The 20,868-nt window shown below is 39.5% G+C and overlaps 2 protein-coding genes across 4 annotated transcripts; one reads left to right on the forward strand and one right to left on the reverse strand.

Moving 5' to 3' along the window:
- Positions 1–445: 445 nt before the first annotated feature.
- Positions 446–11,141, forward strand: idua (alpha-L-iduronidase). 3 transcript variants are annotated; one of them, XM_084727798.1, is made up of 14 exons: positions 446–804; positions 1,271–1,411; positions 1,617–1,699; positions 2,479–2,586; positions 3,372–3,467; positions 4,528–4,730; positions 5,365–5,544; positions 6,788–7,004; positions 7,563–7,772; positions 8,106–8,227; positions 8,436–8,561; positions 8,776–8,852; positions 10,080–10,180; positions 10,292–11,141. In XM_084727798.1, exons 1-14 carry the CDS (start codon positions 668–670, stop codon positions 10,390–10,392), a joined length of 1,902 nt encoding a protein of 633 aa, XP_084583924.1. In that variant the 5' UTR covers positions 446–667; the 3' UTR covers positions 10,393–11,141. The 3 variants fall into 3 exon arrangements, with proteins under 3 accessions (XP_084583924.1, XP_084583925.1, XP_084583926.1); XM_084727799.1 differs by having other exon boundaries at positions 675–804; positions 1,242–1,411; XM_084727800.1 differs by having other exon boundaries at positions 676–804; positions 1,242–1,411; positions 2,469–2,586.
- A 39-nt stretch (positions 11,142–11,180) lies between these two features.
- LOC146319761 (purpurin-like) lies at positions 11,181–14,240 on the reverse strand. The gene is made up of 6 exons (XM_084727801.1): positions 14,021–14,240; positions 13,141–13,255; positions 12,300–12,436; positions 11,966–12,078; positions 11,654–11,866; positions 11,181–11,514 (listed from the first exon to the last, which is right to left on the reverse strand). The coding sequence occupies exons 2-6, from the start codon at positions 13,252–13,254 to the stop codon at positions 11,504–11,506; spliced, it is 588 nt and encodes a 195-aa protein (XP_084583927.1). The 5' UTR covers position 13,255; positions 14,021–14,240; the 3' UTR covers positions 11,181–11,503.
- Between the last annotated feature and the right edge of the window lie 6,628 nt (positions 14,241–20,868).

The raw sequence follows: 20,868 nt of genomic DNA on the forward strand, positions 1-20,868 counted from the left end.
TTGGGACATTTTACTACTAGGATTGTGGGTCAGAATAGCCAGAGAAGCGTGCTGGTTTGCATACTGCAAAATGCAACTGGATGCAGTAGGACATCCTGGTACTGTGGTATACTAAATATTATGGTATTATGGGTAGTGGAGCGCGCAGAATGTTTTGATTAATTAATCATACACTGTTGAATTACTGGTTAACTTTATAGCACTGGATGGTATTGAATGCACCCAAAGTTAACTAACACACTTAAATGTTTTGTTTGTTTAGTTTCCATGGCTGATTGATAAAAGTTTTTATTGTTTATTTTATTTTACTAATTTGTTTATAACTGTATAACTTCGGCCTGTTTTACCACAATTTATTTTGTGTTGTATTTCTTCATTTTATTTTATTTACACATATGTAAAGACTACAACACTGACGACAGAGTCGCACGCATTAGACGTCATCATGCTCAGCTGACTGCGATTGCAGTTGGTTTTAGGCGCAGAGATGTTTGTTTAGTTTTGTTTCGTTCTTGTTAAAGTGAGTTATATTGAAGGTCTCGTCTTCATTTATTCACAGTCGGTGTTTACGTGAAGGCACGTGGAGGTTCAGTTCAGAGGCTCGAGACTAATTTCACCGTTAATCTCGCGCGACGCTCGGAGCTGCGATGCTCGGTGGGTCGCAGACATGAAGTGGAGAAGTTTTAGTTTGTTTGTGTTTCTGCTGAACTTCAGTGAAACTTCAGGAGCTTCGTATGTGATCACAGCTGATGTGAAGAGACGAAGCGGGGAGCTGAAACACTTCTGGAGGAGCACCGGGTTCTGGTGGGTCCAAAATCTACCGCCTCTATTCAGCAAGCAGGGAGGAAGTTAGTTTAGGTTTTACTGAAATGGAGAAATTAATGTGAGTTTATTTTAATGCCGAATAGACCAGCAGACGTCTGGGACCAACATGAGGTATTAAAAAAATGCTGCCTTTAGTCTGCAAAGTTAAAAAAGCCAAGACGTTTTTAAAATGTCTGTTTTTTTTAGTTGAGATTGGTGTCATGTTCTGAGACTAACAAATCACATGACTCAGTCTGACTGGGCTTCTGTTTTCTGTTATCTAGATGAACAAGCTGCTATATAAAACATATTGTTAAAATCATCTATCAGTAGGTATTATTGGTTTTAGATTTTGAAGGATCACATCACACCAGTATCAGTCAGGCCCTAACTGTAAATCTATAAATACATGTATTTCTTACTGGTTTGTGACACAGTTAACCAGGAGGCTCTTGTTTGTGTTCAGCCCTCCGCTCCCTCACACCCAGTCCCACCAGTTCGACCTGAGCGTGGACCAGCAGTTGAACCTGGCCTATGTGGGCTCCGTCCCCCACGGAGGGATCCAGCAGGTCAGGATCCACTGGATGCTGGAGCTGATCTCTGCACAGTGAGTCAGCTGATCCCCGAGTGAAAGAACATTTTTAGATCCTCAGTGTGGTTATTGATGTGTTTGAAGATGAGACGAGATCTGAATGTGAGTTTGTGATAACATCCAGCTGTCTGTCTGTCTGTCTCTCTGTCTGTCTGTCTGTCTGTCTGTGTGTCTGTCTGTCTGTCTGTGTGTGTGTGTGTGTGTGTGTCTGGTCTTTTAGAGATGTTGGAGGTCGACCTCAGTATGATTTTACTAAACTGGACCAGCTGATAGAACTGCTGTGGATTAATGGACTCAGACCAGGTTTGTACTGTTTAAAATTCATCTTCATCCCAAATAATTCACACTGCTCTTCATGTGGTTTAAGGCCGGTTCTTACTGGATCAGATCTTCTGTGATCAGGCTTGTTGGGTAACAGATTACATTAAACAGGATTACATAATCTGAATACAAAAATTAGTTAAAAAAAAAAAAAAAAATCAGTCTTCCAGATAAATAGATGAAGAAAATGTGGATTATTAGCAGGATTATAATTGAAAGTTAAAGAACGATATTGATATCCTGTCAGCAGAGTGTCTTTAATTGTTCCTGCATGACTTGGTTGAGTGAATATTATTGAGACTCTGTTGTTCCAAATGTTTTCATCAAGAAAAAACTACACCTAAAACACAAGTCTAAAATTTAAAGGTGAAGTTCAGATTATTTGAAGTGTGTTTGTATGAGGTATTTATCCACAGTCAGTGTATCGTCGACACGTCCCCCAGTTTGCAGAAGGAAGCTAAGAAATTACATAACTTTTCCATCAGACAGACTTTAATGATGGGAAGCTGCCGTTATGTCAGCTTCTGTATTTCTCTCCTCACAGCCACCAGACTCCTTTGACAAAATCAATAATTTTTCTCCCAGAACAGGGGAGTTGTTGGTCTGCCGCTGCCTCGATCGGTTAGTTTGTTTGTGTTATTGTGTAACTTCAGTGTTTTAAAGGGTTAGTTTGGATTCTTCAAAGTCAACTGTCCCTTTAAGATATAGATCTTGTGTCTGTAAATATTTGAAGTGAAATGAATTAAATGAGTGTTTTTCAGGTTTTGAGCTGATGGGCAGCGTCTCAAACTACTTCACTGACTTTGAGGACAAATCACAAGTGATCGAGTGGAGAAATCTGGTTTATCTCATCGCCAAGAGGTACATTGGTGAGTGAGTGCCATTGTTTTGTCTTTACTGTGTTGTATATGTTGTTTGCGCTCCATAATACACAAACAATCATCAAAATCTATATCTGTTATTTTGTAATTGTAATCAATTTGTAATTGAGCATAGAGGAGGAATCTGTCATATTTACGGTAATAAATCATAAAATGATCACGATGTGTCATCTGAGATCAAGGAAACATGAATGTTGTAGCTGCAGTGTCCCCCTTTGATTTCATCATTTAGGGTCAGAGGAACTGTTTTGTTTGTTTGTTTCAATTAAATTAGAGCTCAGATTAATGCTGAATTTTCACAGAATGAGTCGGTGTCTGTTTATGAGTCATAACAAGTTATTAATACTCTTGTAGAAGGGGTAATTTTTTTAACTGTTAAATTTAGTAAAATGTTAATGGAGTTTTGCAGGCAGTGACACAGGCAGCTACTTAACTCGTTGTCCAGAGTGTGTATTTTCAGAGCAGTGGGCTTTTGTTTTCATGATAACAGGCTTATAAACAGCTGATCAGCTTACAGTGGAGGAGAAGTAGTTGCTTGTTACCGTAAATTTGAGACTGCGTTTATCCTGTGCTCCTGCAGAACTCCTGCAGAGCTCCTGCAGAGTTCCTGCAGAGCTCCTGCAGCATGTACATTATCCCGTACGTACTGTACTATTCAGTCTATGGCTCCAACTCCAAAGGACTGCAGGACTCATTTGTGCATGCACAACTGTTACGTATTGCTCCTTTAATCTTTCCTAATCAAAGTGTTCATCATTGATTGTAAATCATAGATAAGTACGGTCTGGGGACCGTTTCTCAGTGGAACTTTGAAACCTGGAACGAGCCGAACAACCACGACTTCGACAACGTCACCGTGTCAATTCAAGGTAAACACGCGGGATATTTTCATGTCATAATAATTGTTGTTTAAGTGGTTTAAATTGTTGCCAGATATACCTGTGTATACTGCATATTCCAAAAATTCAAGATGTTTACTGTTACACTGGTTATACAACTACAATCGTGTGAAAAACTGTGGCTGGAATGATCCAATATAAAAAATAGCAGTTGCAGTTGCACCACCTGGTGCAGTGAAGCAGCCTGTCTGAAGGTTCTCTGTTCTGCAGCAGTTAAAGTTCCTCAGTCCAGAAGTCCTTAGGTGCCTCAGACCATGCAGTCTCTGTTGGGTCTCCCTCACTGCAGCGGTGGTCTGCAATGTGATTATTGATTCAGTTTGTTTTACATGAATACACAGATCCTCATGAACACATGACAGTAATGATGGTCTGGATTTTAACGGAGAGTTTTAGCAGTGGTGCAGTGACGGTCTAACAGCTGTTTTAATGGCTTTTTATTACCTAAAAAATACTGTGCAACATAATTCTTATTGAAATTTTCATACACACCTTTCATACAATATATCGAAGAGACAGTAGAATAAATTAAAGCAGGCAAATTAAAACAAGTGCAAAACCTGAGTAAACGAATAACAAATAAAAGAGGAACAAAAAGCAAGAAAGGGTAAGAACAATAAAAAAAAAGTAAAAAACAGGAATAAAACAAAGGAGGAGAGACAGTTAGTTAAAGGCAGTGTTAATTTGATTAGTGTTCAACTGTAGTTTAAAAATGTTCTGCATTAATTGTAGTTGTGGTATTATTTTGGAAAACCAGTAAAAGGGAATTACAGTCATAAAATCTACTTAAACACATGAGCGTTTTTCAGCATCTTGTCAGGATAGAAATAACCTTTGCAGTATTTCCTAAATGAAAGAAAGTTGCTTTTGTCACCTTCATGTGATTGAAAATCTTTTTTTGTCATTAAATGCTCAAATTTCACAGAGTATCTCCAGAGAAAACTCTCGTTGAACAGAAAAAAAACAAACGCTGCAGTTCCTGTGAGCATTTAAGAGGCGATTTCTGTGCAGTAAACGTGTTTTTTCCCCTCAGGCTTCCTGAACTACTACGACGCCTGTTCAGAGGGTCTGCATGCTGCCAGCAGTCTGCTGAGGTTTGGGGGTCCAGGAGACTCGTGTCATTCCCCCCCCCACTCCCCGTACTGCTGGGCTCTGCTGCAGCACTGCTACAACGGCACCAACTACTTCACAGGAGAGACGGGGGTGAGGATCGACTACATCGCTCTGCACAAGAAGGTCAGCCTCTGTTTCATCTCTGAGTCATTTTCAAGAGTCTGCTCCTAAAAGAAAGTCATTATTTTTAGTTTCAGTTCAGAGTTTTAGTGTCCAAATGTTGATTTCAGATACAAGAGTTTATCTTACTGTTTCATTTAAGGCTGCAGTTACCAATTATTTTCATAGCTGATTAATCTGTCAATTATTGTCTATTAATAGTTAATAGTTGGTGAAAAGTGTTGATCAGTCAGTTAGTGATCAGTCCAAATGTCCTCGAATGTCTTGTTATGTCCACAACCCAAAGATATTCAATATTATTGTCAGAGAGGAGTAAAGAAAATACAAAATATTCACATTAAGAAGTTGAAATTAGAGAATGTGAACTTTTTTGACTTAAACAATTAATTGATAATCAAAATGTTTGTCGGTTAATTGAATAATTGATTAATCACTTCAGCTCTTGCAGCTCTAGTTTCCTTTGAATTGTGGTATAAAAATTCTCACTGTCAATATTCTGATTAATAGTATTGATCTGTGAAAACCTGATCAAGCGGGACATATTGTCATCTTCATTGATTGGTCCACTACAGGGTGACTCGGTGACTCGGTGACTCGGTGTCAGTTTGGCAGCTGACTCTGTGTTTGTGTCTCTCAGGGAGGAGGTTCCTCTTTGCCCATCCTCCAGCAGGAGCTGCAGACAGTGGGGGAGATCCAGGAGCGGTTCCCTCGGTTCCGCAGCCTCCCGGTGTTCAATGATGAGGCGGATCCTCTGGTGGGCTGGTCCAGACCTCAGGAGTGGAGGGCTGATGTCACGTACGCCGCCATGGTGGTCAAGGTGAGGTGGACGTCCAGTACGAGTGTGTTGATAGAGGATGATGATGAATGAGGATCATTCTTTATTAACGCAGCAGTGATCATCTGGAGGAGATTTATTTTATATTTTCTGAAGGTGACCGAGGTTTTTTATTGGCTGAAGCTAATTCTTCATTTTATTGGCTGTTGATGTCTTTATAAACTTAAATGAACCAAGAATAACTTGTGTTCAGTGTTTCACCCTTACTTTTACTCTTCACAGGGTGGAAATAAGATCAGTGAAACTACACACAACCCTACAACAAAAAGTCAGGATGCTGTTTAAAACATTTATAAAACAGAGAGTGATGATTCTGATAAACATTTTTGACAAATACTCAACTGAAAACAGTCCAACAACAAGATATTTAAAGTTCAAACTGATGAACTTTATTGTTTTTTGCAAATATTCACTCATTCTGAATTTAATGCAACACATTTCAAAAAAGTTGGACAGGAGCAACAAAAGACTGTGAGAGAGGTGAAACACTCAAAATACACCTGTTTGGAACGTTCCTCAGGTGAACAGGTGAGCTGGTAACAGGTGACAGGATCATGAAAGGGGCGTCCTGGAAAGACTCAGTGGTTCACAGCATGGATGGAGTGAAGTTTGACACTTTGTGAAAAACAGTTTAAGAACAAAGTTTGTCTTGTTACCATGGGGAGCAGAGCATTCAGCCGCTCTGCTCCCCAGCTCTGGAACTCACTCCCACCTGACCTCCGTAACACAGACTCACTACCACATTTCAAATCCAAACTCAAAACCCATCTGTTTAAACTGGCTTACTCCCTCTGATCACATTTGCATTGTCTAATTTTAAACTGTATTTTGTATTTTATTGTCTTTTTAATATTGTGTCTGCTTTTATGTTGATGATGTAAGGTGACCTTGAGTGTCAAGAAAGGCGCCTATAAATAAAATGCATTATTATTATCATTATTATTAACACAAAACTGCAGGAATTTATAGATTTCACCATCTACAATCAATAATATCATTAAAAGATAGAATCCAGAGAAATCTCTGAGAACCAACACTGACTGTCTGTGACCTTTGACCCCTCAGGCAGCACTGCATTAAAAACTGCATTGTTCTGTTTGTTGTTGGACAGCTTCTGTAAAAGCTAAATGAAATTTACTGAACATGTAATGAAATTCTTCTCGCGGTCGTCGCTGGTTGGATGAATTGCAGCGTCAGCTCTTCACTCTCCTGCTCCCTCCAACAGGTCATAAAGCAGCACCAGGATCTGCTGCTGTCAGACCCCAGCAGCACCATCAACTACACCCTGCTGAGCAACGACAACGCCTTCCTCAGTTACCACCCTCACCCCTTCACCCAGCGCACGCTGACCGCACGCTTCCAGGTCAACAACACCCAGCCGCCTCACGTGCAGCTCATCAGGAAGCCCGTCCTCACCGTGATGGGTCTGCTGGCCCTGCTGGGTGAGACTCTGTGGATCAGCTGACCCAGCTGACTCAGTGTGTTTGGTTTGAGGATGATGATGATGTCTGACAGGAAGTGGTGAATCAAAAATCATCCGCTGACCTCTGGTGCTGTTTATAACTCTAGATGGTTTTGATGTGAGCTGCAGAGTTTTGGAGATATTTGCTTTCTCTCAAATATAACGGGACTAAATGGAACTCAGCTTGTGGTCCTCAAAGCAACAAATAATGGATTTGAAAAACTCAAAACTAGTGGAATCTACCAGAACTAATTTCCCACATGAAGCTGCTCACAACAGCTGGCCTATGATTTTTGTAAAGAAATATTGCTGTTGAATTTTTCAGATGTATTTTTTGTCTCTTTAGTCTCTTTACACTGGAGAGACGGTAGACGTCTCTGCAGCTGAAATCTTCAAAACTCTGAAACTCACAACAAAACTGTCAAGATGGATAAGCAGCACTACACAGTGAAGTGTCCCTTTAAACTGATTCTGGTGTTTTTTAGGTGTTTAAAATATGTTCTAATACCTCACGTAACACCAGTTTGATCCCTTTCAGGAGAGACTGAGGTTCCGGTTCAGGTTCTGAGCTCAGCAGGATCAAACAGCAGCACGGTGGGAGTTCTGGCCAGCAGCCACAAACCTGCAGCACCGGGAGGTTCAGACAGCTGGCAGGCGGCGGTGCTGATCTACAACAGTGACGACAACAGAACCTCCACCATCACTGATGATGTCACCGTCTCACTGACGGGACTGTCTGCACAGGAAGGTACGAGAATCTCAACGGGTCCATTTCTGGACCTCGATCTCTGAAAGTGAGTGTTTTACATCAGTCTTTTCTCGCTCTTTTCTCGCTCTGTTCTCATTCTGTTCTCGTTCTGTTCTCGCTCTGTTCTCGCTCTGTTCTCGCTCTTTTCTCGCTCTGTTCTCGCTCTGTTCTCGGTCTGTTCTCGTTCTGTTCTTGCTCTGTTCTCGTTCTGTTCTTGCTCTGTTCTCGTTCTGTTCTCGTTCTGTTCTCGCTCTGTTCTCGCTCTGTTCTCATTCTGTTCTCGCTCTGTTCTCGCTCTGTTCTCGCTCTGTTCCCTGCCTGTTTACTCTCCAGGTCTGGTGTACGTCACTTACTACATGGACAACAACGTGACGAACCCGTACGATCTGTGGCGGAGAACCGGCAGCCCTGACTTCCCCACAGCTCAACAGTTCAGAGTCCTGAGGAGCGTGCAGGTAAACAGCACAAGTAACTCCACAGTACTGTATATGAAGTTTATGTTCTGTAAATCCATTTGGAAATAGAAAAAGGATGGAAGCTGATCATCCTCCTCTGAAAACATAAAAATACTTTGAAATATTAATTTAATTTTATCTTGTCCTTTTAAATCGACTGTAATCGTGGATCAAGGTCTTTAATTCACGTTTGATGTCGTCGTTTCAGGAGCCTCGTGTCGACGGACCCTTCGACGTTCCTGCAGGAGACACGCTGACTCTGAAAGCCAAACTGTCCGTCCCGTCTGTCCTCCTCGTCCATGTCTGTGCTCGGCCCACAGCCGCACCGGACCAGGTCAGAACCAACACACAACCACAGCGATAAGTTCCAGTAACCGACTGTTCTCCTGGTTTGCATGTTCTTCACAGTTCACCTTCAAGCTTCTCATAAAAATCATTTATCTTCATCAGTTCCTCTGTGTGTCTGTTACTCTGTACAGCTGAGAACATGGTTCTGTTTCAGCACAGAAACAAAAAAAAAACTTGATCTCTGTTTGACTTCTGATCAGGTTAATGGATTACGCTTCATCAGGATCACCAGAGGCCAAGTCCTGATCATCTGGTCAGACCACTGTGTTGATTCCAAGTAGGTGCTCATGATCATTTCTTCAGTTTTGTATTTTTCACTGTGAGAAAACATAAAGGAGGGAAAGCAGGTCCAGATTTATTTATTTTAAATGTGTTGAATGCAGCAGTAGATTCAAAGACCCCCTTCACACAAAAACGTCTTTTTCTTATGTTTATGTTACTTTATTTATCAGGAGTTGATTTGGTTTACAGTAAAAGAGACAGAACATCCATCTTTACACATTTACTTGATAAAAATACTCAAAAGCTCCAAGAAAATAAATAATCAGGATACTTTCTAAGGTAGTTATTGTGTATTTTGTACTGTTACTATTATGGAAGGAACCAACATGTACTTTTTTCTGATCGCAGTTTCTATTTTATTTATTGTTTCTGCTTGTTATGAGTCAGACTACGGATGGAAATTAGCATCTCGCTAAATCTGTTGCAACCATGTTTTTATTTCATATAAATGATCAGTGTCGCTGCACGCTGTCCTTTTATAAATTAAATAAACTTAACTAAAGCCAGGAAGGAAACTGGTATCAAATTTTATGTTCAGTAAAATGTCTGATCTTAATTATACTGACTTGAATCTGTGTGACGTTTGTTACTGGAGAGGTTCACCTGCTGAAGGGGGAGATGTCTGCACACTTCACTAAAATTCAAACGTAGATCCCCGGCAGTTAGATTTGATACGTGACAAATTCTAAAAACAGTCTCTGTCTGATCTGCTTAATGCAGCACACATGACTGAAGAAATCCTACCATCTGCTGGTCCCTTAATGCATCACATCAGACCTGTTGTGAGGAATCTGGACCTGTGACTTTTAAAGGCACAGAGAACATTTTAATACCTTATTTAAATGTCTGAACCTGAAATCTATGAACAGACTTCAGAACATACAGAACTCAGCAGCTTTTAACCAGAACTAAGAAACGGGATCACATCACTGCTGCTCAGACATGTCAGGTTGAATCCCTCCATGTTTCCTCTAAAGTCATGATGCTGCTGCTCTTTACTGCTCAGTCTAACACAAGGCTCAGGTCAGATCCAGAACTGGGAGAAAAATGAGATTCTGTTTTTTGTTTTTTGTTTTTTTTTTCAGCTTTTTATTCGGGTAAACTATGTTAAATAAAATCTGAATCATAGCAGAGTATTTTGCAGATACTTTAAAATGCATCTAGAGGAACTTTAATCTCTCTACGACTGTAAATAGGAATTTTAATGTCTTTATATTTGCAGATGCATTAAGACATTTGAGGTGGAGTTCTCCTCAGACCAGAAGGGATTCAGCAGAATTAACACTCAAGACACCATTTTCACTTCTCACGTTTATTCACCTGGTAAGATTTCTTTAAGGTCTGTGTTAAATGATGGCAGTTTTCTTCTGGCACTGTGACGTCCAACCGTCTTGTCTTATCTTGTCTTGTCTTGTCTTGTCTTGTCTTGTGCAGTGAACCAGGAGGTCAGCGGTCTGTACAGAGTCAGAGCTGTGGACTACTGGGGACGACCAGGATCGTACTCGCTGCCAGAGAGGTACTCAGAGGAGGACTAGACCAAGATCCAGTCTGGTAGAGATCATATCATGTGTCTGAAGTTTTCATACAGTTTAAAACCATTTTATCAAGATCAATGTGCCGATTATATACAGAGTTCATTTATTGATCATTTTACAGCACAGCGTTGTATAATGAGATGTTGTGCTTCTGAATGCTGCTCACAAAAAGAAAATGATAAACAGTGAAGGGTAAATAAATAATAAAAGTAATTTTAATAGAGGAGAGCTGTGTATGAATTCAGAAGTCTCACAGAATTTTTTGATAAAGTATAGCAGGGATTCTTAAAGTTTAATACTAATAATAATCTCTATGATCCACAAATGTGCAAATTTGCCTTCAGCTTCACAGGTTGGTTAAAAAACACATCACAGTAAATGATAATACACACAATATTAACAGAAAATGCACAGTGCAGACATTAATAACAGACACAGCTCCGGTCTGAATGATGCAGCGTCTTCTTTAAAAAAGGGATGAACAGGATCAGATGCCTTTAAAGACGTGTGTTAAAATGAGTTTTTACTGTTAATACTTGTTGTACAGAATGAGTTTTTATTGGTGTGAAAAGAGAAGAAAAATGCATGAACGAATTTCAGAAACTGTAAAATCAGACAGATCTAATGGGCACATTAATGATCTTTTGTTATCTTTAATGTTTTTAAATCTGTGATATTTCTATTTTTTATACTTGACATGATTGTGTTTTATATGTTTGAGTGTTTGATAAGTAAAAGTTGGTTTCTGACCCAGTCGATGTTTCTGCAAAGACGAACACAACAGCAGGTTTCTTTATAAAATTTATTGTCACCAACACATTGATTGATTCCACAGTGCAGATGTTCTCCATCAGTGTGACAATACTGAACCATCTCTTTCTCTCAACCGCTGATGGTTTCCTTTGGATTTGGCTTGGAAATATAATTTCATCTCGGCAGTGTTAATTACATTTTTCGCAGGGCGTTGAATCACATTAATCTGATAAATCTTTTCTATGGCGTTAACAGAATTTTTCTCCTGGCTGTGTTTTTGGGAGGAGCTCTGTCTTCATGTTGGGCAGGATGATCCGTCCTGTGTGACGAAGGTCAGCTCAGTGAACTGAGGAGCAGTTTAACAAGCTCCTGTAGGAAACACAGAAAGAACAACAGATGAGTTTAAATGTTACGGAAAGTTATAATACGTTTTTCACATGAGGCCCTAATGCTCTTCCATAAAACTAAACATTTTATTATTACATTTAATAATTTACTTAGTTCGTACCGGACTGCAGCACAGGCTGGAACTCTCCGGCCATGCAGATCTCCTCCTGTTTCTGGCGGACGATTCTCTGGATGGCGGGGGGGAGGCCGCGGGGGTTGCGTGAGAAGACCAGGGCGTAGCCGTCCTCGCAGCTGCCGTCGTCCTTCAGGGTGCGGCAGGCGTAGGTGATGGCGTAGTTGTCGTAGTCGGTGTCAATGACCCAGTAGTTGTCACCTGGAAGAGCAGAGAGCAGGAAGTTAGTCTCACCTGTGTGTGAGAGAGAGAGGCTGTCAGAGTGTGTGTGTGTGTGTGTATACAGGTGAGGCAGCTCACCGCCGCTGGACAGGTAGCTGGCCAGTCCCTGGTAGTTCATGAACATCTTGCCGGGGGTGCCGGGGTCGGGGACTGAGTACTGAGCAGCCATGTCGGCGCAAACAACCCAGAACCTGGAGGACGAGTGGAGGAAGGATATTTTACCAACCCCTTCCAAAAAAATGTGCTGACGTGACCTGACATATGTTTTGTGCATGATGACGTTGCGTTGCGTCGGAGGGAGGTGATCAGCACTCTAACCTACATCATCACTTTTTGCTAACAGCCGAGTGTGAGTTTCCATTTCAAACACAAGAAAAAGATGGAGTTGAATCGATGTTTATAAAAGACTCACCCAAAGAGAGTGACTCTGCCCCTGGAGGACGCCACCATGGAACCATCGTCTCCAACAGTGTATTCAGCGGAGATGTTGTCCTGCAGGAACAGACCCTCAGGATCCTTCTTCTGCAGAGCGTACCACTTTCCTGCATACTGTCAGGGAAAGAACTCAAAGATGAGTGACTGTTTTCATACGCAGGAGACCAGCAGTAACAGAAGAATCACCCCGTTTAATCAGTTTTCCTGCTTGTTCATCTGGAGACTAGCAAGCTGTTCTGAGCCTAAATAGCAGACGTGGGACCGAGTTCTGGTTTTGCAAGAATTTCAAGTCTGCACACAAGTCCCAAGTCCCAAACTTTGAGTTTCAAGTCCTAAACAAGTCATAATACGCTCCTCACCAAATGTAATGTCATTTTAACAACAGAGCCGTGACTTAACAACATTTGTCAAACTTTAAAAGTCAAACAAAGTTGGAAGTTGTCATTTTTTACTCGTACGTTTTTCATACTGCTATTCATTTTTGTACTGGATAGTTTTTGTACGAAATCATCTTTTGGTAGCATTTTTCCAACTGGAGCTCAGTAATGTAACGTTAGCTCTTCATGGTCCTCTGCTGTCGTCTGATTGGTTCAAACAAATTAGATATTGAAAGAAGTGACATTTTCAAGTCCAAGTTCAGCTGCAAGTCTTTCCTTCACTTTCATCAAGTTGAGTCTTAAGTTGTCAAATTTGTGACTCGAGTTCAAATCATGTGACTCAGATCCACTCCTCTTCTTTACGTTCTGAGTGTAAATGGTATCACTGAAACGTCAGTACCACTGATTCACTCTAACTGAATTTAATACTTCTGTACTCACTCTCTGTGGGTCGAAGTCCTCTTTGACTGTGAAGCTGTCGACCACACAGGAGGCCAGGCTCTGCTCCACGCAGGCCAGGACCAGCATCACCAGGGCAAACATTTGGAAGTCCATCCTGGACAAAAACAGAGTCCAGCACACGTTAATGATTTTTCTTTATTTACTGTTCTTCATGCTTCTTTAGAGAGCAACATTTTCTACTGACTTTAGTTTCACTAGTATGAAATCTACTGTAAAGTTTGAAGGTGTGATCATCTGTAGAAGCTCATTTCTGCCAAAGTGATGGAAAAAAGATCCTGTAAGTCATCATACATATAACTTTATTATATTAATTAATGTTAAAATATAATATTTCTCATTATTTTAGGCAACTAAGTAATTATTTTTGACACACCGAGTCACTGTTCTGACACACTAAATCATTATTTTGAGGTTCAAAGTCATTATTTGAGAAAGTCTTTCCTTGTTTATTTTGACATACCAATTCATTATTTTGATAAATTAAGTCATTAAAGCCATTTTAAGAAATGTTATCATAATTATTATAATCATGATTTAGTGCCATTTTCTCAATTTCTTTAAAAACTTAGTAATTATTGTGCTAATCAGTCATTATGTTTAAGATACTAAGTAAATATTTTGAGATACTAAATCATAATTTTGAGAAATTTTCTCATTATTTTTAGAAAATAAGTATTTTTGGGGAAACAAAGTGTGTATTCAGAGAGTTTCTCGTTATTTAGCCAAACTAAATCATTATTTTGACTTTGAGGATCTTTTTTTTTCATCCATTGTCAGAAATGATTTTCCATAGTTAACAGAACAGTTCTCAGTATCTGTCTAAAGAAAAAACCTCCATATTTATTTGCCGTCTTCTTACCTTGAGAGCAGAATGAAGCGTCAGGAGGTTTTCGGCGCAGACGTGTTGCGGTGTCTGAACTGTGCGGAGGAGACGCAGTGTCTGCCTTTTTATACTCAACACACAGACAGGCTCACTGATTATTTTCACTTCTTGAACCTAAATGCAGAGTTTAAATCTACGGCTAATCCAGTTAACAAAATCCCCCGCTGTAAGCTGATGAACCCTCGCGTTCAGCAGTGTATTGGCTTTATGTAATTGTTTGCAGAGCTCGGTAACGGGATACATAACGGGATGTGACCCGGCGGCCGAGCAGGAGGCCTGAGCCTCGAGTCACACGTCCAGGACGAAGCGCTTCACATGAACAGACGAGTGTATTCTGAGCACCGAGGTGTCATGAAGTGCAAACGTAAAGATTTGTTGATGCCTGCTGGGAAAGTCGCGATCCAGGGTGAATAATTATGAATTTGGGGTGTTTTTTTTTTTTTTTTTTTTTCCTACATCATCAGATAAAATGTTCCCTGATCTCAAATCTACTGTTAGAACAAACTAGAACTTTCCTGACGCTGCAGTAAAGTTTTATTCTGTCTGTCTTCAGAAGTCTCCTGACAGCTGGGATCAAAATGAACTGTACCCTGTTCTCCTTTTTCCTCCATTTCTCTTTTTTTTCTCCTTATTTCTACGTGTGTGTTTCATTGTTTTGCATTCATCTGCCCTTTTTGTATTTATTGAGAAAATCTTTTTTAAAAAAAGGATTTCCCCACAGTGTCCGGCCCCGTTCAGTGGGAGTGAAGCATCTCAGATCTTTTTTTTTTTTTATTTGGGTGTAAAACGTGAAAAGATTGATGAGCGAGTCTCACGTTGACATTATGAAATGGTCTGGAGAATTATGGCTCTGAGTAATGAAGTCATGTTATGTCAGCAGAGGCTCAGGTGTTCCCGTCTGCTGCCTCTCGCTCAGTTAAGTAACCTACTGTCATCTAAATGCTGCCAGAGCTTCGAGCTGTAATCCAGGACAAAACGTCTCATATAGGAAACAGCTGAGCTCAGTTAAAGGAAGTTTACACCAATTATGCACCAGAAAATGTGCACACAGTGTAAAACTACCCTCACAGAACACGGCTGTTGTTTAACTGAAATAATGCTTTCATGAATGAAGTTTGAGTTGTTGCTCTCATTACATCATCAGTATAATGTTGTCTTTCTGTTCTTTAAAGTAGATTTTGTTGACTTGCCATTATTTTACATGTTTAATTCATTATTTCTCATTTTGTTTTACTGAGGAAACCATTTCCACCAGTGTGATGACAAAAATCATATTGAAACCTAAAAAAATTAGTTAGTATCCCAAAAAAAAGAGAAACCTTTTTGATTCATTATTTTCTGGGATACTGAGTCTTGATTTTGAGAAGGTTTCTTATTTGCAGGGTCTTTTTTATGGTCAGATTTGCAGAAATTATCGTTTTTCAGTGTTTTCAGTTGCATCGTTTGTTTTGTGGTGCGTCTAAAAATTAAAAATGAAATGTTATGAGCAGATCATCATCATCGCAGTCATCCTCAGTTACCTCAGAGGACTGGAGGTATTTGTGTGAACTGCAGTAGGTGACAGAGAGATAAATAAAGACTAGTAGCTTGTCAGTTGTCCAGCTGTATTTTTAGTCGTCCCTGACATTGTTGTTATTCTAATAATAACGTGTCCTGAGGAGGATGTTAGGTAAAGACTCTGGGCTGTTCAGTCCTGTCAGCAGTGTTAACTCAGCATCTCTAATCTGAAAACAAAAGCTACGTTTAAATGATCCTGTTGTGGACACAGACTTACTTAACTGGAGGTGAGCCCAGGCAGCACGTGTCTGGGCTCGAGCCACGTCAGGTCACTGACTGATGGATGAGAGCAGCAGAGACGGATGTAAGAATACAAGAAGGACCACTATTTGTTTCTTCTTTGTTACATGTTTACAGGATTTGAAAGTTGATCTTCAGTCAGATGAATGTTGACCTCGTCTGTCAGCAGGAAGCTTCACTGTTCATCTTTTCCACCATCAGAGAAAAGGAGGCGTTTAGGTTTGTGCACCGGATTTTGAACCATTAGCAGCATTTCCATTCAAAATAAAAGCTGGTTTCAGACCAGAACCAAATTCTAATCAGGTCACCTTTCAGTCCAAGAGGACGTTTGTGCCAAGTTTAAATATCACACAATTAATTCATCAAGAGAATGAAAGGTAGATTAATAACTAATACTGATTTAGTGCTTAACTCTGCCAACCAATCCTAACCAATCTGAAACTGTTCATTTCTGCAGCAAATACATCAACGTGAAACGATGCATCTGCAGCTGCATGCGCTCAAAATACAGGTAAATGTCTTGACTAACTCGCCTCCACAGGTTCAGTTACAGGAGGAAGTCAGCAGTGAGGAATTTATTTATGACCTTCAGTCAAATTAATCAGCTTCCCTCGGATTCTCATGACACTTCTTTTAATAAAATCACCAAAATAAACTCATGCTTCTGATGCCGAGTTCTCACATGATTAACAACATAATGAAAGTAGATTTTGTAAATGGGAACCAGCAATCATCAAAACTGTTGGCAAATAGGAAGCAAGTGAACCTGATTTTAATGTGAGGATTAATGTGAACAAAATTCAACAATGCAAAATTATTCATTTACATTTTAAAAGGGCAACTCTAGTATTTTTAAACCTCCGCTGTTTTTACATATCTTGGGGTCTAAATGACTAATAGGTGCAAAATGATTTGGAATTGGTCCAGTTGATCACGTCAGCTGAAAGCTGTGAAACAGGCTGCAGCGGCTGCAACACCATTCTTGTGGACAAATTCTTTCGTCAAAGTACAGCCAATAAATGTGCTCGTTTTTCACCATTGACACGTTCAGATTCATTTTTGTTTAACCAGAAACAGATGATTTATCGCTCTGCTCAAAGACATCACTCAGAGAACACAGGAAGTGATGCGCTCGCTGCCTCAATCAGTCAGTTGTTTGTGAGACTTTGGTTCAGATCCAAACTAAAAGGCCCAGGTTTAAAAATAACAGACTTATCCTTTAATATAAACATCTATCACATCTGGAACAGGGTCAGAAGCAGAACAAAGAGAAGGTAAATGAAAACAAAGACCAGTGTGATCATGTACTGTGTCTTTATGGAATTGCTTCATTACAAACATATAACTTAGAGAACAGCTGTATTTGCAGTATTACAATGCTGAGTTCAAGAGCCTCATTTCATATCATGTAACTAACATAAAAATCCCTGTATGGTCCAGAGAGGTGTTGGATTAAACAAGGTAACAGTGAACACGTCCACCACACGGAGTGTCTGACTGGTTGTGACCTGACTTCACCATCGTTACTCCACAAAAAGGAGGAAGAGGTTGGAAATTGCACATGGAGATTCTCACAGAGCAGCTTTACTTCAGGATGGTGTCTTCATTTGCTGGAAGGAGACAATAAATCAAGGATTTTACATTTTAAATACGTTTTCATTCACTACCTGTAAGCATGTGGAGCATGCAGGTGTTTGCATGATATTTCTGCAAACAGAAGACTTAATGTTTGACACCGTACCTTCTGCTAGCTGCTTGGCGATGCGCTCCTGCTCCTCACGAACCTTCTTCTCCTCCTCCTCGATCCTCCTCTCCTCAGCTGCAATCGGCTTCAGGTGATCTGAACAAATCAAAGGGTTCATTTCAAAAGGGAAGCACTAATCATGTGAAAAAATTATCTTTCTTATTTTCACAGTTAATCGTTTCCTTCTAGAAAATGTTGAAAACAGTTAGATACTAATCAGTTAACTGAGTAACTGCTGCAACTCCAAATACACGATCACCAATAAGAACCACTCACCATATCTCCTTTTGCCGTAGATGATGCCAGCAATCAAAGCTGAATACCTCGCTGTCTGTAAAGGAGAAAACGATGAAAATGAATGACGGTCATCCTGCTGTCCCGACAAAGTCTGCAGATTCTCAGTCAGCTGACAGAAAGAAGTCTTTAAACACTGAGGCAGAGATAACTGGAGTCTCTGAGTCTACATGTGTAGAAACGACAGACATGTTACAGACTCCTTCATGGAAGCTGAATATCTGTTTCACAGTTTGATCATCATGTTTCTGTAAACTGCTAACTTATGCAAAATGCATCCATCTAAATATATTATTAACAGTTTAGCTGTTAAAGAGAAGGAAAAAGACTATTGAATTGATTTTGGTATCAGTAGATACTCTTGGCTGTGGTATTAATATCAGTATCTTCAGTCAAAATAATAAACAATATGACTTTTTTTTTTTAGCCCTAATTAGCACTGCATCCCTCAGTGTTGCTACTGAGGCTGCAACTAACGTTTTTTTTTTTTTTCATAGTCTATCAATTATCAATTATTTTCTCGTTTAATAGCTGTTGGTCTATAGTGTCAGAAAATGCTGAAAATGTTAATAAGTGTTTCCCAAAGTTCAAGATAACGTCCTCAAAAACAAATGATATTCAGTTTACTGCCAGAGGAGTGAAAAAATAAAAAATATTCACATTTAATAAACTGAAATAGAGAATTTTCACGTTTCTTAAAAATTACTCAACCAATTAATCCATTATCAAAATAGTTGCAGATTAATTTAATAATCCATTAATTGTTGCAGCTCTAGTTGTTTCACCCACTGAAATCTATAATACTGCTGGAATTTAAAGAGACTGTGGTTGTGTCATAAACTGTCCATCAGAGGTGAAGTGATCAACTTTCCAAAGCTGTCAGAAACATATCTTTAATTCGGTAACAACAGAATTCATCGATGAGCCTCGGTTTCATTATAACGTAAACTTGAACAGTTTGTCCATCTGATGTGTTCAAACCCAAAGAGCGACTGAATGATCGTAAAACAAACAGTGACAGCTGAATTAAATACTGAACTGTCTTAATACTTAACTTTTACCGGAATAAAGAATGCTTTATTAGTTATAAAATGTCTTGTATTGGATCCATGTCCATTATTTCAGAGGACAGGTCTATTTATAACCAGCGAGCGCTGCGTGGTTTCAATGGACAGACAAGTTTTTCACTGTGAACTTTTTATTCTGTTTGTAAAGTCAAGACTGATGTTCAGTTAATGCACATTAAACTACACCGTTATATTAAACAGATGCATTGTTCAGACTCACTGCAGCTCAGCTGTAGTCACTCACTGCCTCAGTTTGACTACACTTACTGTTAGCTAACATGCTGCCTGGCTAACAGTTAGCAGGTGAACGTGCTCTGCGTATAAAATTAAATACATTAAAGATTAATTTTACAGTAAAATAACTAAAACATTTCTACACAACATGGACAGAAACACGAACCTTAATCAGAGGAGACACAGCGACTGGAGGAGCCATCGTTAGTTTACGGCAGGCTAACAGCAGCTAGCAACAGAGGTCACTTTATCACCGCAGAGGACTGTGGGAGAACAGCTTCTTCTTCTCTGACGTTTTTACTGTAGCTTATATTCTCTTTCAAGTGCTGCTGACATCTGCTGGACCAAATTCTCTAAACGTTGTATAAAATTATATTAAGATAAAATATAGTACTGTGTTTTATATAAAAAAAACAACCTTATGCTTTAATATAAAATAAAGTTTCAAAATAATTAAAAGACCACTCTTTAATTTGGTTAACGGTATTTTTTATTTTTTATTTTTATTTTGCAGAGACGATTGTCAAAAAACAAAACAAAAACATATACTTCATTTTGAGAAGAATTTTTTGAAAAGAAAGACAAAATAGAAAATAGAAGTAAAGATGCTTGTGTGAAAAAAAAAAAAAAAACTTTACAACTTTAAAAATAGAAGTACTGACTCAACTTGTCTACTGCAGTAAAAGTGAAAAGGTTCAGGCTCTGAAATGTCTTCAGAGTATAAGAGTAAAAAGTTGTCCTCTGAAGGACATTTCTACAAACCAAACTGAACCTGCTGTCTGGTTCTGATTCTGACAGCAGCAGCTGTCCACAAGAGGTCAGTAGAGATGCATGCAGGTGACCAGCTCAGCCAGTGAGGCCTGACACTTAACTTGAAGATGTAGTTTTTAATCATTGAGGACAATAACATAACAAGGACTAACTAACTTATAACACAACCTTCTCAGTATATTCCCTGTAAAGTCTTGAGGTGGGAAATCACCAGTGCAGTGATTCTGGCTCGTCTTCACACATCACTCCTTCCAGGAAAAATGCTGGAAATGCTGCGTGTGTGAATGAGGCTATAGAATAATAACCTGACTCCAGAGTGTGTAAACATGTGCTGCATGACTGTGAAACAGTCTGAGCTGATCTGACAGGGTGTAACCTTGGTCCTATATTTCTGACTGGTGTGATGATGTTTGACTGGCATGCTGGCTGCTTTAGCATCATCAGCTCCAAAACTTCTACCAGAACAGATCTTTCCTAATATGCAACATTTCCCTAAAAACATATATAGACTGATATACACTTAATCCCTTTCAGTCATCAGTAAAGGGTATGTGTTTAAAGGGTAAATGCTCCTTTATTGCTCAAGGAGTCTCCCTTAAAATGAGTTTGTGTGTTAGAGGAAACTTTATAAACTCAAAGATCTGGGACCAGAGGGAAAATCTAGGTGGCTGCATCTGTATGTTATTGCCATTGTCTTCTTGTCTTTGGAAAAATGAAAAATTATGAATCAAAAAACAAAGAGCCCAATACTTTAATAATCAGAACTGTGTTTATTGAAAACAGAGTATCAGACTGCGTCGTGTGTAAATCGTACTGCATGCTTTGTCGGCAAAACTACTGAATATTGCAAATACATGAAGAGCATTTTGAGTTCACTTTACAAGCTTCAGGAGGTCTGCAGCCTCCTGTGGGAGCAC

Source organism: Lutjanus erythropterus, chromosome 10 (genome assembly GCF_056507025.1).
Source record: "Lutjanus erythropterus isolate fLutEry1 chromosome 10, fLutEry1.hap2, whole genome shotgun sequence".
NCBI lineage: Eukaryota > Metazoa > Chordata > Actinopteri > Lutjaniformes > Lutjanidae > Lutjanus > Lutjanus erythropterus.